This window comes from Oncorhynchus clarkii, chromosome 1 (genome assembly GCF_045791955.1).
Source record: "Oncorhynchus clarkii lewisi isolate Uvic-CL-2024 chromosome 1, UVic_Ocla_1.0, whole genome shotgun sequence".
Lineage (NCBI taxonomy): Eukaryota > Metazoa > Chordata > Actinopteri > Salmoniformes > Salmonidae > Oncorhynchus > Oncorhynchus clarkii.
This window is the reverse complement of record NC_092147.1, coordinates 47224113-47240554: the sequence shown is the minus strand read 5'-3', so window position 1 is coordinate 47240554 and position 16442 is coordinate 47224113. Positions and strand designations below refer to the sequence as shown.

Genomic DNA, 16442 nt, shown 5'->3' with positions numbered 1-16442 from the left:
ACTGGCTAGGCCTCTCCAGGGCCTTTAAATGCTTCTTACGAAGCCACTCCTTCGTTGCCCGGGCGGTGTGTTTGGGATCATTGTCATGCTGAAAGACCCAGCCACGTTTCATCTTCAATGCCCTTGCTGATGGAAGGAGGTTTTCACTCAAAATCTCACGATACATGGCCCCATTCATTCTTTCCTTTACACGGATCAGTCGTTCTAGTCCCTTTGCAGAAAAACAGCCCAAAGCATGATGTTTCCACCCCCATGCTTCACAGTAGGTATGGTGTTCTTTGGATGCAACTCAGCATTCTTTGTCCTCCAAACACGACGAGTTTAGTTTTTACCAAAAAGTTATATTTTGGTTTCATCTGACCATATGACATTCTCCCAATCTTCTTCTGGATCATCCAAATACTCTCTAGCAAACTTCAGACGGGCCTGGACATGTACTGGCTTAAGCAGGGGGACACGTCTGGCACTGCAGGATTTGAGTCCCTGGCGGCGTAGTGTGTTACTGATGGTAGGCTTTGTTTCTTTGGTCCCAGCTCTCTGCAGGTCATTCACTAGGTCCCCCCGTGTGGTTCTGGGATTTTTGCTCACCTTTCCTGTAATCATTTTGACCCCACGGGGTGAGATCTTGCGTGGAGCCCCAGATCGAGGGAGATTATCAGTGGTCTTGTATGTCTTCCATTTCCTAATAATTGCTCCCACAGTTAGTTTCTTCAAACCAAGCTGCTTACCTATTGCAGATTCAGTCTTCCCAGCCTGGTGCAGGTCTACAATTTTGTTTCTGGTGTCCTTTGACAGCTCTTTGGTCTTGGCCATAGTGGAGTTTGTTTGGAGTGTGACTGTTTGAGGTTGTTATCAGTATAAAAGACACCTGTCCACAAGTTCAAACAGGTGCCATTAATACAGGTAACGAGTGGAGGACAGAGGGGCCTCTTAAAGAAGAAGGTGTGTGAGAGCCAGAAATCTTGCTTGTTTGTAGGTGACTTATTTTCCACCATAATTTGCAATTAAATTCATTAAAAATCCTACAATGTGATTTTCTGGATTATTTTTTCTCATTTTGTCTGTCATAGTTGAAGTGTACCTATGATGAAAATTACAGGCCTCTCTCATCTTTTTAAGTGGGAGAAGTTCCCACATTCATAAAACTCTACTTTGTTGTTGACTTGGGCAGCAGCATCAGGGGAACTTGATGTATTTGTCTTTCACTTCACATATAGCATTTCAGACTTGTGGACTATTCCGCATACAGTCACTTACAGCACACATATCTGCTGCTTCTCGACTGAAGGGTCCAGATGCCAAAACCCTCAAGGGGATCAATACTTGTTGGGAAGGAGAGATGGGCCTTCCCCCTAAGAGTGAGATGAAAGCCTTGGCTCAATCAAGTAAAATGTCAGCTACATTTTCTTTGAACATATGGAAATCATTCAGTGGGTTGCTCCAGTCTATACGCGCTTCTGCCTCGCCTTGGTGGTGCTGCAACGTATATGCTGGGAGTCGGAAAGCAAGTGCAGGTGCTGAGTTTAATAGTAAACGGAACATGGTCCACAGAACAATATAACAAACACAAGTAGCGTATAGACATGAAGCACATCATCAATTCTGCCTGTGGAATGGACCTCAGGAGGTGACAGATATAGGGGAGGTAATCAGTGAAGTGATGGAGTCCAGGTGTGCATGATGATGAATGCCAGTTGCACGCAATGATGAATGCCAGGACCGGTTGTGTATTATTTACTCTATTTGATTGTAAAGCTATTGAATGTATCTCACACTGTGACGTTTCTCTTGCTATTTCGAAGTGTAAAAGGGTCATTCCACAAAACGAGTCCCTTTTTGTGTAGTGTAACTTGTTGAATTTAAAAAAAAAATCATCTCATTTTTAAACTGAACAAAAATGCAAACGCAACAAGTAAAGTGTTGGTCCCAGGTTTCATGAGCTGAAATAAAAGATCCCAGACACTTTCCATACACACAAAAAGCTTATTTCTCTCAAATTTTGTGCACACATATGTTTACATACCTGTTAGTGAGCATTTCTCCTATGCTAAGATAATTCATCCACCTGACAGGAGTGGCATATCAAGAAGCTGATTAAACAGCATGATCATTACACAGGTACACCTTGTGCGGGGGACAATAAAAGGCCACTCTAAAATGTGCAGTTTTGTCACACAACACAACTGAGTCTTGTGAATCTTAAGAGCAGGCTGAGGCATCCTCACTTGCCCTTGAGCGGCACTCCGATGGCACCTACCAAAACAAAAAACACTCCCTAATGCATCCATTTGGTGAGAAGTTATTCTGTAGAGTCGGGAAGCAAGTACAGGGAGTGAATAATTTAATTAATAAATAAAAGAACATGGACAAAACAAGAACCACGAGCAGCGTACAGACATGAAACAATAACGCCTGGGGAAGGAAACAAAGCGAATGACAGATATAGGGAAGGTGAGTCTGGTGAGGCGCTTGTACGCGTAACGATGGTGACAGGTGTGCATAATAATGCGCAGCCTGGTGACCTAGAGCGCCGGAGAGGGAGTATATGTAAGAATGGAGTTGTGAGGGCGAGCGGTTTGCTGATGTCAACGTTGTGAACAGAGTGCCCCGTGGTGGCAGTGGGGTTATGGTATGGGCAGGCATAAACTACGGACAATGAACACAATTACATTTTATCGGTGGCAATTTGAATGCACAGAGATACCGTGATGAGATCCTGATCCTGTCATTCATCCGCCGCCATCACCTCATGTTTCAGCATGATAATGCACGACCCCATGTCACAAGGATCTGTACATAATTCCTGGAAACTGAAAATGTCCCAGTTCTTAGATTGCCTACATACTGACCAGACATGTCACCCATTGAGCATTTTTTGGTGCTCTGAATCGATGTGTACGACAGCGTGTTCCACCTCCCACCAATATCCAGAAACTTCGCACACCCATTGAAGAGGACTGGGACAACATTCCACAGGCCACAATCAACAGCCTGATCAACTCTATGCGAAGGAGATGCGTTTCCCTGCATGAGGCAAATGTTGGTCACACGAGATACTGTCTGGTTTTCTGATCAAAGCCCCTACCCTTTTTGTAAGGTATCTGTGACCAACAGATGCATATCTGTATTCCAAGTCATGTAAAATCCATAGATTAGGGCCTATTGAATTTATTTCAATTGACTGATTTACTCAAATGAACTGTAACTCAGTAAAATATTTGAAATAGTTACATGTTGCGTTTATATTTTTGTTCAGTATATATTATGCCATGAAGAGCACATGTTCAACTTAATAAAAAACATGTTTTCCCATCTCAAGAGGTTAATTAAAATGTATATTTTAAACTATAGTAAGTGCCTATTAAGTGCCAAATAAAGTAACAGGGTTATTATTTTACATAATGAGTTGACTATTAGAGGTAAAATTTTTCTTTTGAATTTTTTTAAATTTAATGAATAGTTTCACCATATTAAAACGAGAGTTCAGGTCACATAACAGGGTTGACATTAAAATGAGGGAAAGTTTTTAAAAACTTTTTTATTAATCACTAATCGCATGAAATAAATAATAATTGTCAGAAATGACTTTGTCAAAGCAACGAAATAATTAGAGCTGTGCAATGATAGTGATAACTTGGAGGAGAACGCTTGGAGAGGAGTGCCCAGAGGGACTTGTCAAAACGCTGAATTTCACAAATGTCTTTATTCATATAAAAAAAATCTGATTCATTTAATTTTCAAAGTGGTCTATATTAAAGTGCACATCATTTAATGTAGCGCAAAAGGACTCATTTCATGGAACAGACCAGAAGATGCCAGGACAGTAGCTTACTTTTTCTTTAATATTCTCCAGACTAACTAACTCCATCATCTAGTCTTATTCTGAGACATTGCTTGGAGCCCAGGTGATGTAACTGGGTTTTCTGAAGGACATATTCAGTCTAACAAATTAATGAGATCACATACCCTTTTGATTCAAATAAATTGACATAATTGCAGAAGAGGTGATTTCTTTGAAACCTGCCTGCTAAAAATTGGTGCGCCATTATAGATGTAGTAGTTTATGTCTCCGCAAATTGGGTTGCTACAATATGCAACCCGTGTACGTTTTTGAAGAGGCTTGTCAGTATGGAAATGACGCACTCCGGGATGTTTGGAGAGTCCATAAAGGATTCTCTCTCGCTAACCAACGTGTTCTCATTGTCGGGATCGAGGCAAGGACAAGACAGCCCATTTGCTGCGGTCTGTGTGTTGTGTGCTCTGCATTGTGTGTTAGTTGTTTGGATAGTGGTCGCAGCTCCGGCTTGGAGACAATTTCACACCAGTGACATCACCTCTGCTCGGCGCATTTATACAGTCGGCACAAGCTGGGACAGTCAGAAGAGAACTAGCGGTCATCCACGAGAAAAGGGGAAGCGATAGGACACAGGTGCAGTGAAATAAAACTGGCGGTGCTCTTAGGATGCAGAAGTCACCCGTGGAAGATGCAAACTTCCTCTCCAAATATGTATTCTGGTAAGGAATGATATGTTTTCTTCATATATGTCGTAAATAAACACTTGAATGATTTGCCAGAGGCTGTTGCCAGATATGGAGAGCGCATTGGTGAAAGGGGACAGAGTCAGTTTTTCGGCAATTCAGGTCACAGGAATCGTATTATTTTTCAATGTTCACTTTTAGTAGATTCTTGTAAATGCTAAAAACGAACGTGCAAATATGCTCCAAGGACCGTTTCTTGTGTGTTTAGCTCCGAGATGAAATTCCAGCAGCTCTTTGCGCTCCATCTTTCAATTGTGATATCTTTGTATGACATGAGTCAATGATATTGAACATCTCTCGTCGTTTGTCCTGCATGTATAGTGTATATGTATAGTGTCATGTAGGCTACAACACTCACCACACGCGTCCTGTCATGGGAAAAGCCCATGCCATCCCAAAACTCATTATGTAACAGATTTAGGATTGCTTTTAAAAAAAAAAAAAAAATTATGCAGCTATCTAAATTGTAGACCTTGGCCTAATTATCATGCTACATGCATGCTGCTGATATAATGAATGTATGATTTTGCCATCCTATATGACTGCATGGGCGTTTGCTTAATACAATGTATTAAGGTCTTGAGCAGGCTTATCTGTGCTCAACTTCAGAGGAGATTGGTCTACTGTAGGTACCTCAGAAGTAGGCTATCATATTCTATACTTTTTCACCAAGCAAACCTCCCATACCCATCCATTGTGTTGTATTGCAGGTGGACATCTCCACTGTTGAGGAAGGGCTTCAGAAAGAAGTTGGATTTGACCGATGTTTACAAAGCACCGTCGTTTGATCTGGCGGACAATCTTTCTGAACGACTGGAAAGGTTTGCAAATCAGCCAAAGTGTCTCCCTTTATGAACATTCAAGGCATGTTGAACACACCTGTGCATCCTTGGAAGTTACTCAATTCTAAATGACTTTCTTTTTGTCTTCATTACGCACACACGTTTGCACACACCGTGCTGTGCTTTGATTACCTATTTTAACTCCTGTCCATATTTGATTCCAGCCATTTCAATGATACGGAACACAAACACATGTCCCAAAGGATCAGCCCCAGGCCATAACAATAGATCAACGTGCTCCTGTTGGGGTTGTTGGTCCCTTCTTTGTTGTTGTCTTGTTGAGTTGAGAGAGTTGAGAATGGATGTTTCTTACTGCCCTTCGGGGCTAAAGTGTATTTAACCCCCCCCCCATTCAATGATCGCAATGATTAGCTAAAGAACTGGAAATTCTAGATGACCCACGCTAACCTAAAATATGGGATGGCCTTTGGTTGGAAAGGGGCAGACAAACATAAACTTTGGCATGTCCCAAATAAACACACCGGAGGCGGGGTGGGGCAGGCTGGGCCCTCTCTATACTGTCCTCTCTCTCTCTCTCTCTCTCTCTCTCTCTCACACGCTCTCTCTGCTTTCGCTCTCTCTTCTCTCAATCTCTATGCACTTTTCCTATTTTTCAATCTCATTCTCTTTCTCTCATTCCTCTCACCACTCTCTTTCTCTCTCTAATTAATTCGGTCAATTTCTCCTCTCAATCTCTCTGGCCCTTTCTCTGTCTCTCTCCCCTTTCCCTTCACTGTACGTCCTTTCTGCTCTGTCCCCGTTCTGTGATGTGTGTAAATGTCACACCTTTGAAAGGATTGTAGAAAGAAAAAAGGGGAGGATCTTAGGCCACCTGTTATATGCCACGCATGTTTTTTTGTCCCCGAAAACAAAATAAACACAACCATGTCCCATGCTGGGCCACTATGGGGTGAGGGTAGGGACAGTGTCACAGTAAAGTGTGCCAGCAGCCCTTTAAATAGGTGTGAAAGTCAACCTTTGAAAGGGCCAGTTGTCCAGAGAGTGCTGAATTATGTGCATTTTTTTTATCTGCCAAATTCTGCTGGTAGCTGCATGGGAATTTGAACTTTACCTTGAATTAACATGTTGGTAAGGTCCCTCCATCTATCATGTGCAATCACACATTCTCTTACCCTCTCTCTGTCCCTGTCTCTCTCTCTCTCTCTCTCGCTCATCACCTTTTTTTTCTCCCCTCTCTGCATTTTTCCCTCCCTCCGCTCTCTTTTTCTCACAAATTCTCACATTTCTCTCTTACCTCTTTTTCTCCTTCGTTCGTCAAGGTCTCTGCACTCCGTTTAACAAGTCAGCCAAAGTGCCCAGGTTATACACCAGGGCCCTGAACAATGTGCCCCTACTTTACTTTTACTGTCAGCCAATGTGTGTGTGTGTGTGTGTGTGTGTGTTTTCCCAGATAGATTCTAACTTCTCCGCTCTGTTTTCCTGGTGTAGAGAATGGGACCGAGAAGTGGCATCGGCCAAGAAGAAGCCTCGGCTTCTGCGGGCGCTCTCCCGTTGTTTCCTCTGGCCTTTTGTGTTCTACGGAATCCTGCTGTACTTTGGGGTGAGTCCATCTCTCCACATGAAGCACAGGTGTCCAACGGTTGCAGTTAGTTAAAAAGAAAATGTGTTGCTCTAGTTTAACTAACCCACATTAGTCAAACTCTATATAAAACCGAATAACGATCTATTTGATCGGGTGTCGTAGAGCTTGGCTAGAGCGAAAGCCTGCACACATTGTGGGCTCGCCACAACCGGAGTCAGCCCCGATTGTTATAAAGGCCTGCATACTTTATTACTACGATACCAGGTGATGAACAACCTTGTATTTAAAATGTGGGTTGCCATTTGGGTCTTATTATAGTGTTATTTTGCCCCTTTGAAGTGCATCTGTCTCTCATACAGGATCTCTCATATGAGAACAGATCATATATTGTGACAGCAGAGGTGTTATACCATTGATAGGGTTGTGTGTGCAGTCAATTCCATTTCAATTCAGGAAGGGAATGGACGTTCCAATTCTAGAATTAAAAAAAAAACGGGATCATTTGTCAATGGGGAGTTTCAGTTTCTCATTCAACACATGAACTGAGTTCAAATTCACTTCGTGAATTGGCGGGATTTGGAACTGGAATGGAACTGACCTCAACCCAACCCAGGCTAGCTGTTAGCCTGTTCTGTCCTGTACCTGTGTGGTACTTACTAGTGAATTAGCGGCATGACCATAGTATGGAGAAGAAGCATGTTTCACTGCCGTGTGAGTATCCCAGTTTCCTCCGCTCGGTGAGGAAGTTTGACTTCAGCAGCAGGTCTTGCGTAACCTGGTGGTGTGAGGTGATCCCCATGGAACCTTTTAGGAATGCCCATCAGTTCAGGGTTTATGGGAGATTAAGAGCAGAGGTATCAAGGTATATCATTAAGATCATATCAAAGTGCCACCAAATTCAGTTTTGTAGGGCAACCTTTTTCCCCGCACCCCTCCCCTATACTTCATACGTTTTTCATTATACAGGCTACTTCAGATTTTCAGGAACACACGGATCATTATAGCATGACAGATATATTTTTTTTTCTCTCTTTTCTTCCAGGAGGCGTCGAAGGCAGTGCAGCCCCAGCTCCTGGGTCGTATCATTGCCTCGTTTGACCCCTTTCATGCCCCGGAGCGGGAGCAGGGCTACTACCTGGCCCTGGGTCTCAGTCTTCTCTTCATCACTCGCTTCCTGCTCCTGCAGCCAGCCATCTTTGGGCTGCACCACCTGGGCATGCAGATACGCATCGCTCTCTTCAGCCTCATCTATAAGAAGGTGTGTGTGGGAGGGGGAAGTGGTGTGTGTGGGAGGGGGAAGTGGTGTGTGTGGGGAGGAAGTGATGTGTGTGGGAGGGGGAAGTAGTGTGTGTGTGGGGAGTAAGTGGTGTGTGTGGGAGGGGGACGTGGTGTGTGTGGGAGGGGGAAGTGGTGTGTGTGGGGAGGAAGTGGTGAGTGTTTGTGTGCATCTGACATGCCACCACCTAGGCATGCATGCAGATCCACATCACCCTCTTCAGTGTAGCCACTCTCTGGTGTGAGGGTCAGCTATGTAGCTGCTACAGCCTCCTAAGGTCACACAGCAGCCTCTCATGTGTCACGTTTTTAACCCTTTGTGTCCGTCCTAACCCCTGACATTCAACCCCCAAGACTCTGAAGCTGTCCAGCCGGGTCCTGGACAAGATCAGCACAGGTCAGCTAGTCAGCCTGATGTCAGCCCACCTCAACAAGCTGGATGAGGTAAGAACCACCCAACTCATCTGCTGTACTAACCCTAACCTCAACAATATGGATGAGAATTAAGGACCCAAATAATTTACTTACACTGAACAAAATAATAAAAACGCAACATGTGACAATTTCAAAGGCTTTACTGAGTTACAGTTCATGAAAGGAAATCAGTCCATTTAAATCAATTCATAAATTCCTAATCTATGGATTTCACATGTCTGGGAATACAGATGGTCACAGATACCTTTTAAAAATAAAGGTAGGGGTGGGGATCAGAAAACTGATCAGTATCTGGTGTGACCAACATTTGCCTCATGCAGCACGACACATCTCCTTCTCATTCTGTAGATTTGATCAGGCTGTTCATTTTATCCTGTGGTGTCCCACTCCTCTTCAATGGATGTGCGAAGTTACTGGATATTGGGTGGAACCGGAACACGCTGTTGTACACATCGATTCAGAGCATCCCAAACATGCTCAATGAGTGACATGTCTGGTGGTAGGCCATGGTAGAACTGGGAAATATTCACCTTCCAGGAATTGTGTACAGATCCTTGCGAAATGGGGCCGTGCATTATCATTCTGAAACATGAGGTGATGGCGGCGGAAGAATGACACGACAATGGCCCTCAGGATCTCGTCACGGTATCTCTGTGCATTCAAATTGCCATTGATAAAATGCAATTGAGTTTGTTGTCCAAAGCTTATGCCTGCCCATACCATAACCCCACTGCCACCATTGGGCACTCTGTTCACAATGTTGACATCAGCAAACGGCTCGCCCCTGTACATCTGTCCTGTACAGTTGAATCCGTGATTCATCTGTGAAGAGCACACTTCTCCAGTGTGCCAGTGGCCATCGAAGATGAGCATTTGCCCACTGAAGTCGATTACAACGCTGAACTTCAGTCAGGTCAAGACCCTGGTAAATACGACGAGCACGTAGATAAGCTTCCCTGAGACGGTTTCTGGCAGTTTGTGCAGAAATTCTTTGGTTGTGCAAAGCCAAGTTACACCAGCTGTCCGTGTAGCTGGTCTCAGATGATCCCACAGGTGAAGAAGCCAGATGTGGAGGTCCTGGGCTGGCGTGGTTACAAGGGGTCTGCGGTTGTGAGGCTGGTTGGACGTATTGCCAAATTCTCTAAAATGACGTTGGAAGTGGCTTATGGTAGAGAATGTAACATTAAATTCACTGCCAACAGCTCTGGTGGACATTCCTGCAGTCAGCATGCCAATTGAACGCTTCCTCAAAACTTGAGACATCTGTGGCAATGTGCCAAAACTGCACATTTTAGAGTGGCCATTATTGTCCCCAGCACAAGGTGCACCTGTTTAATGATTATGCTGTTTAATCAGCTTCTTGATATGCCACAACTGTCAGTTGGACGTATTATCTTGGAAAAGGAGAAATGCTCACTAACAGGGATGTAAACCTTTTGTGCGTATGGAACATTTCTGGGATCTTTTATTTCAGCTCATGAAACATGGGACCAACACTTTGCATGTTGCGTTTATACACTGAACAAAAATATAAACATAACATTTAAAGTGTTGGTCCCAGGTTTCATGAGCTGAAATAAAAGGTCCCAGAAATGTTCTATACACACAAAAAGCTTATTTCTCAAAAAATGTTGCTCACAAATTTGTTTACATCCCTGTCAGTGAGCATCTCTCCTTTGCCAAGACAATCCATCCACCTGACAGGCATGGCAGGGTAATACATTTGAATTCAATCCCATTTTGACAGCATTCCTTTTGATTGAAACAAAACTCTCCATACATGTTCACCCATGGAAGAAGTGGTCAGAAAGAGACTCTTTGGACCTGAATGCCAAACACATTCAGGAGACTAAGGTGTTAACCAAAGTTTACCCATGGTGCATAACCCACCATACCGTGAGACATCCATGTCTTCGTCACCGTTGAGTTTGATATCACTTAAAAGCTTTTACAAACAGTATTGTGTTGCTGCATCTCTCTTCACACATTCATGTGTGTTGCAGAGCCTTGGCCTGGCCCACTTTGTGTGGATCACCCCTCTGCAGTGTATCCTGTGTGTGGGTTTGATCTGGGAACTGATTGAGGTGAATGGTTTCTGTGCCCTGGCTGCCCTCACCCTGCTGGGCATCGTACAGGCCTGCCTCTCACAGAAGATGGGGCCTCACAGGTTGGTACTGGACTAACATTCTACCACTAGTAAGCAACATTGCATCGTTAAATGCGCATCAATTGACACAAAATAGTAAGAAACGTGTAGTCAATATGGCGGGTTACTCACGTTTGATATTGGACACGCAGATAACAGAAAGAAACTGATAAATGCTAACAAGGTTTTTTCCCCACTGCCTGGAAAGTCTTCTTCTGCGGTGGAGTTTAATGGCGGTTGGCATCCAATATATTGCATTAGCGCCACCCAACTGAACTACAATACACATCCATTCAACTTTGTGATATAAAATGGGGAAAAGGGCAAACGACCTTATTCCACTACTTTAACCCGATCTGACCCTACCCCAGGCCAAGACCAGTGTGGACCGGACACTACCACTCAACACGCCCTGTAACTCTTCTGAAGTCAAATCTCGTACCCCCCAAGTACTTCCCTGCAGCTGCCGCCACAACATCTATTTTCTGTGACTTACGTTCCACCTCTGCGGTACAATTGATATCCATGGCTATTGAATGCTAAGAAGCCAACCTTACTGAAACATATATCACTCATTGGCCTGTCCCTCTGTTCTGGCACAGATCTACTATTCACAGGGATCCTCTCAGAATCCCTCACCCTTGATCCAGCTTCCTCTGCTTTCTTCACTGCCTCAGCATACAATATCTTCTGCACTACTCTGACCCTGGCCACCTCAACTTGCCTCTCTCGAACCGGACACCTCTGATCCCCAGCAACATGGGCACCCCTACAGTTGACAACTGTTCCCACCAAAACTACACCTTCCTCTGTCCCATGTCCTCCTGCACACTTCCCACATCTTGGAATCTCCCTCCTACACACTGCTGTGACCCTCCCATAAACGTGACACCTATAATACCACAGTGTATTCGGACAAAAACCTTTTTACCCAGGAATAAATCTGGTTAATTAACATGCAGACTCACCAAGTTTGGATGTTTATCCTCAGCCATCTCTCTGAACTTGGAATTGAATTGTATCATCTGGTGTGTGTATGTGTGTGTACGTACAGTGCCTTGCGAAAGTATTCGGCCCCCTTGAACTTTGCGACCTTTTGCCACATTTCAGGCTTCAAACATAATGATTTAAAACATGTATTTTTTTGTGAAGAATCAACAACAAGTGGGACACAATCATGAAGTGGAACGACATTTATTGGATATTTCAAACTTTTTTAACAAATCAAAAACTGAAAAATTGGGCGTGCAAAATTATTCAGCCCCCTTAAGTTAATACTTTGTAGTGCCACCTTTTGCTGCGATTACAGCTGTAAGTCGCTTGGGGTATGTCTCTATCAGTTTTGCACATCGAGAGACTGACATTTTTTCCCATTCCTCCTTGCAAAACAGCTCGAGCTCAGTGAGGTTGGATGGAGAGCATTTGTGAACAGCAGTTTTCAGTTCTTTCCACAGATTCTCGATTGGATTCAGGTCTGGACTTTGACTTGGCCATTCTAACACCTGGATATGTTTATTTTTGAACCATTCCATTGTAGATTTTGCTTTATGTTTTGGATCATTGTCTTGTTGGAAGACAAATCTCCGTCCCAGTCTCAGGTCTTTTGCAGACTCCATCAGGTTTTCTTCCAGAATGGTCCTGTATTTGGCTCCATCCATCTTCCCATCAATTTTAACCATCTTCCCTGTCCCTGCTGAAGAAAAGCAGGCCCAAACCATGATGCTGCCACCACCATGTTTGACAGTGGGGATGGTGTGTTCAGCTGTGTTGCTTTTACGCCAAACATAACGTTTTGCATTGTTGCCAAAAAGTTAAATTTTGGTTTCATCTGACCAGAGCACCTTCTTCCACATGTTTGGTGTGTCTCCCAGGTGGCTTGTGGCAAACTTTAAACGACACTTTTTATGGATATCTTTAAGAAATGGCTTTCTTCTTGCCACTCTTCCATGAAGGCCAGATTTGTGCAATATACGACTGATTGTTGTCCTATGGACAGAGTCTCCCACCTCAGCTGTAGATCTCTGCAGTTCATCCAGAGTGATCATGGGCCTCTTGGCTGCATCTCTGATCAGTCTTCTCCTTGTATGAGCTGAAAGATTAGAGGGACGGCCAGGTCTTGGTAGATTTGCAGTGGTCTGATACTCCTTCCATTTCAATATTATCGCTTGCACAGTGCTCCTTGGGATGTTTAAAGCTTGGGAAATCATTTTGTATCCAAATCCGGCTTTAAACTTCTTCACAACAGTATCTCGGACCTGCCTGGTGTGTTCCTTGTTCTTCATGATGCTCTCTGCGCTTTTAACGGACCTCTGAGACTATCACAGTGCAGGTGCATTTATACGGAGACTTGATTACACACAGGTGGATTGTATTTATCATCATTAGTCATTTAGGTCAACATTGGATCATTCAGAGATCCTCACTGAACTTCTGGAGAGAGTTTGCTGCACTGAAAGTAAAGGGGCTGAATAATTTTGCAAGCCCAATTTTTCCGTTTTTGATTTGTTAAAAAAGTTTGAAATATCCAATAAATGTCGTTCCACTTCATGATTGTGTCCCACTTGTTGTTGATTCTTCACAAAAAAATACAGTTTTATATCTTTATGTTTGAAGCCTGAAATGTGGCAAAATGTTGCAAAGTTCAAGGGGGCTGAATACTTTCGCAAGGCACTGTACGTGTCTTATTCTGTGTTTGTGTGTGTGTGTGTTTGTGTGTGTGTGTGTGTTTGTGTGTGTGTGTGTGTGTTTGTGTGTGTGTGTGTGTGTGTGTGTGTGTGTGTGTGTTTGTGTGTGTGTGGGGGGGTCCTATAATCAGGCAGAAAAGAGCAGGGATGATCAGTCGTCGCCTGGCTCTGACCTCCGAGATAGTAGAGAACATCCACTCAGTGAAGGCCTACGGCTGGGAGGAGGTGATGGAGACCATCATCAAGAACATCAGACAGTAAGACACACATACAAAACCCTCCATAACCTAACTACAACCTAATACTGTACATCGGGGGTGTCATACTCCACGGCGGCCGAGTGTCTGCAGGTTTTTGTTTTTTCCTTTCAATTAAGACCTAGACAACCAGGTGAGGAGAGTTCCTTACTAGTTGGTGACGTTAATTCATCAATCGAATACAAGGGTTGATGAAAACTTGCAGACACGTGGCCCCCTGTGGAATGAGTTTGACACGTGCTGTACATCAACAGAGCCAAGTGACCTAACGAGCAATTTTTAAGGCAATTCAGCAAACATGACTTCATTGGCCCCATGTTGGTATTCAGTGGGCAAGGTGGGCACTGGCTAGCCCACACCAGCCTGACACAGGCAACCCAACAACAAGCCCAACACAGGCTAGCCCACACCAATCCCACACCAGCCCAACACGGGCCAGCCCACACCAAGCCCAGTCACATGCGCCGAATACAACAGGTGTAGTAGACCTTACCGTGAAATGAATCCAGTTCAGTGACGCCTAGAGTGCTGGTGACGTAGACCTCCGGAGCTGCTGAATGGAATGAGCAGCAGTACCGGGGGAATCCCTGACAGTGGATTGTCAACGTGATTCATGATGATGACTGCTTGTCTAGCTTGCAGTCCAATCAAAGCTACGGTAGATATAATGTGATTTGATGTAATTTTATCTGTGGCCAATGACCTTGAGCCTTCTTGGATGGGCACTTATTTTTATTTATTCAATTGTTTTGCATTTTACCCCTATTTCGGGATATCCAATTGCAATCCAATTACTATCTTGTCTCATTACTGCAACTCCCCAATGGGCTCGGGATAGGCAAAGGGGAAGTCCCACATCCTCCGAAACATGACCCAACAAACCGCGCTTCTTAACCCACGTCCACTTAACCCTGAAGCCAGCTATACCAATGTGTCACTGTACCACCGTTCAACTGATGACCGAAGTCAGCCTTCAGGCACCCGGCCCGCCTCAAGGAGTCGCTAGAGTGAGATGAGCCAAGTAAAGCCCCCCCGGCCAAACCCTCCCCTAACCCGGACGACGATTTGTCAATTGTGCGCCGCCCAATTGTCACAACAGCCGGTTGTGACACACCCTGGGATCGAATCCGGGCACTGTGATGCAGTGCCTTAGACCGCTGCGCCACTCGGGAGGCCAGATGGACACTTCTAATGTAAATCTATGGCAGCACCCAAGGGGGCTGCAAGGCCCTCCCCTGCCCGCCCTCCCTTCAGCAAGTCAGATCACGACTCTATTCTGCTCCTCCTTTCCTATAGGCAGAAACTCAAACTGTAAGTACCCGTGCTAAGGTCTATTCAACGCTGGTCTGGCCAATCGGAATTAATGCTTCAAGATTGTTTCGATCACGAGACTGGGATATGTTCTGGGTTGCCTCTGAGAATAACATTGATGTATACACGGACATAGTGACTGAGTTCATCAGGAAGTGTATAGGGGATGTTGTTCCCACTGTGACTATTAAAAACTACCCAGACCAGAAACCGTGCATAGATGGCAGCATTCGCGCAAAACTGAAAGTGTGAACCACCGCATTTAACCACGGCAAGGTGACTGGGAATAATGGTAAAATACAAACAGTGTGTTTAATTTGATTTGACTTGACATTCAATCACTCCCTTTAGATTTTGCAGTGACGTAGTATTCCCAAGAGTGACAGAACACTGAGCCAATCACAACGCAACTAGAGAAGCTTACCAACCCCTACACTCTGTATTTTCTGCTTAAACACATTTTGTAGCTGCCTTATTCAAGAAAACAAAAAAGAGACCATGTTTATATGCGGCTTTATTAACTCAATTCATTTTTTGCTACATTGTTTGCGAACTGATATGTGACACATGTTAATGCCAAAATAACACTGGGACAACACTGGGAAAATCCACGTTGGCCCCCAAGGCATTTTCCCAGTGTGGCCCAGTGTGGGCAGCACATTACTGGTAAGGCAGATTTCACTTAGCCTAAAATAAGCCCATGAGCAGATGAGCAAAAGCGCATTGGCCCAATATTGGCACCCTACTCGGGACCCATATTTTAGCATGCATTGAGCCCACATTTTGTTTGCTGGTAACATTCCGAGAACTATGGGGAAAGTGATCATGCTTTGACTCTAACACAGGGATGGGCAACTCCAGTCCTCGGGTGCCAGAGTGGTGTCACATCTTTTCACCATCCCTAGCAAACACAGCTGATTAAACTCATTTCATTCTAAACTGAAGATCGTGTTTAATTGATTATTGGAGTCATGTGTGTTAACTGGGGCTGGGGCAAAAGTGTGACACCAGTCAGGCACCTGAGGACTGGAGTTGCCCATCCCTTCTCTAACTCTAATACTCTGAGGTGAAAGGTCATGGTAGGAACACTATCCCATCCACCAGAGATCTTCTGGGAATCAAAAACTGTTAGCTGGGATAGATGACCTGTGACTCTCATTAATAAATAAGATTCCCATCAAGATATTTTCACTTCAATTCCATTAAATATGAGCCGAAGCTCAAAGGGAGGATTAATTGCCATCTATGATCATGACACACGACATTCACAAACAAAGCCAATCAGAGAAACACTCCTGCATTGTGTAGTCTAGTCAATCCTTGAGTCAATTGCCAATGTTTAATCCCTGTCTGATTTGGGTGAATTGGGCCTAAATACATAATTGGATTCCCCTGTTGATGTCTGTCCAC

The 16442-nt window shown here is 44.2% G+C and overlaps 1 protein-coding gene across 1 annotated transcript in view; it reads left to right on the top strand.

Annotated features, from left to right (window-relative positions):
• The first annotated feature begins 4428 nt into the window (after positions 1-4428).
• Positions 4429-16442, top strand: part of LOC139408267 (cystic fibrosis transmembrane conductance regulator-like) — a 41232-nt gene continuing 29218 nt past the window's right edge. The window contains exons 1-7 of the mRNA XM_071151959.1: positions 4429-4515; positions 5250-5360; positions 6831-6942; positions 7967-8182; positions 8554-8643; positions 10638-10801; positions 13596-13721. Of these exons, the coding sequence (XP_071008060.1) occupies positions 4463-4515; positions 5250-5360; positions 6831-6942; positions 7967-8182; positions 8554-8643; positions 10638-10801; positions 13596-13721 (872 nt within the window). The 5' untranslated portion in view covers positions 4429-4462. The remainder of the gene's footprint in view (positions 4516-5249; positions 5361-6830; positions 6943-7966; positions 8183-8553; positions 8644-10637; positions 10802-13595; positions 13722-16442) is intronic.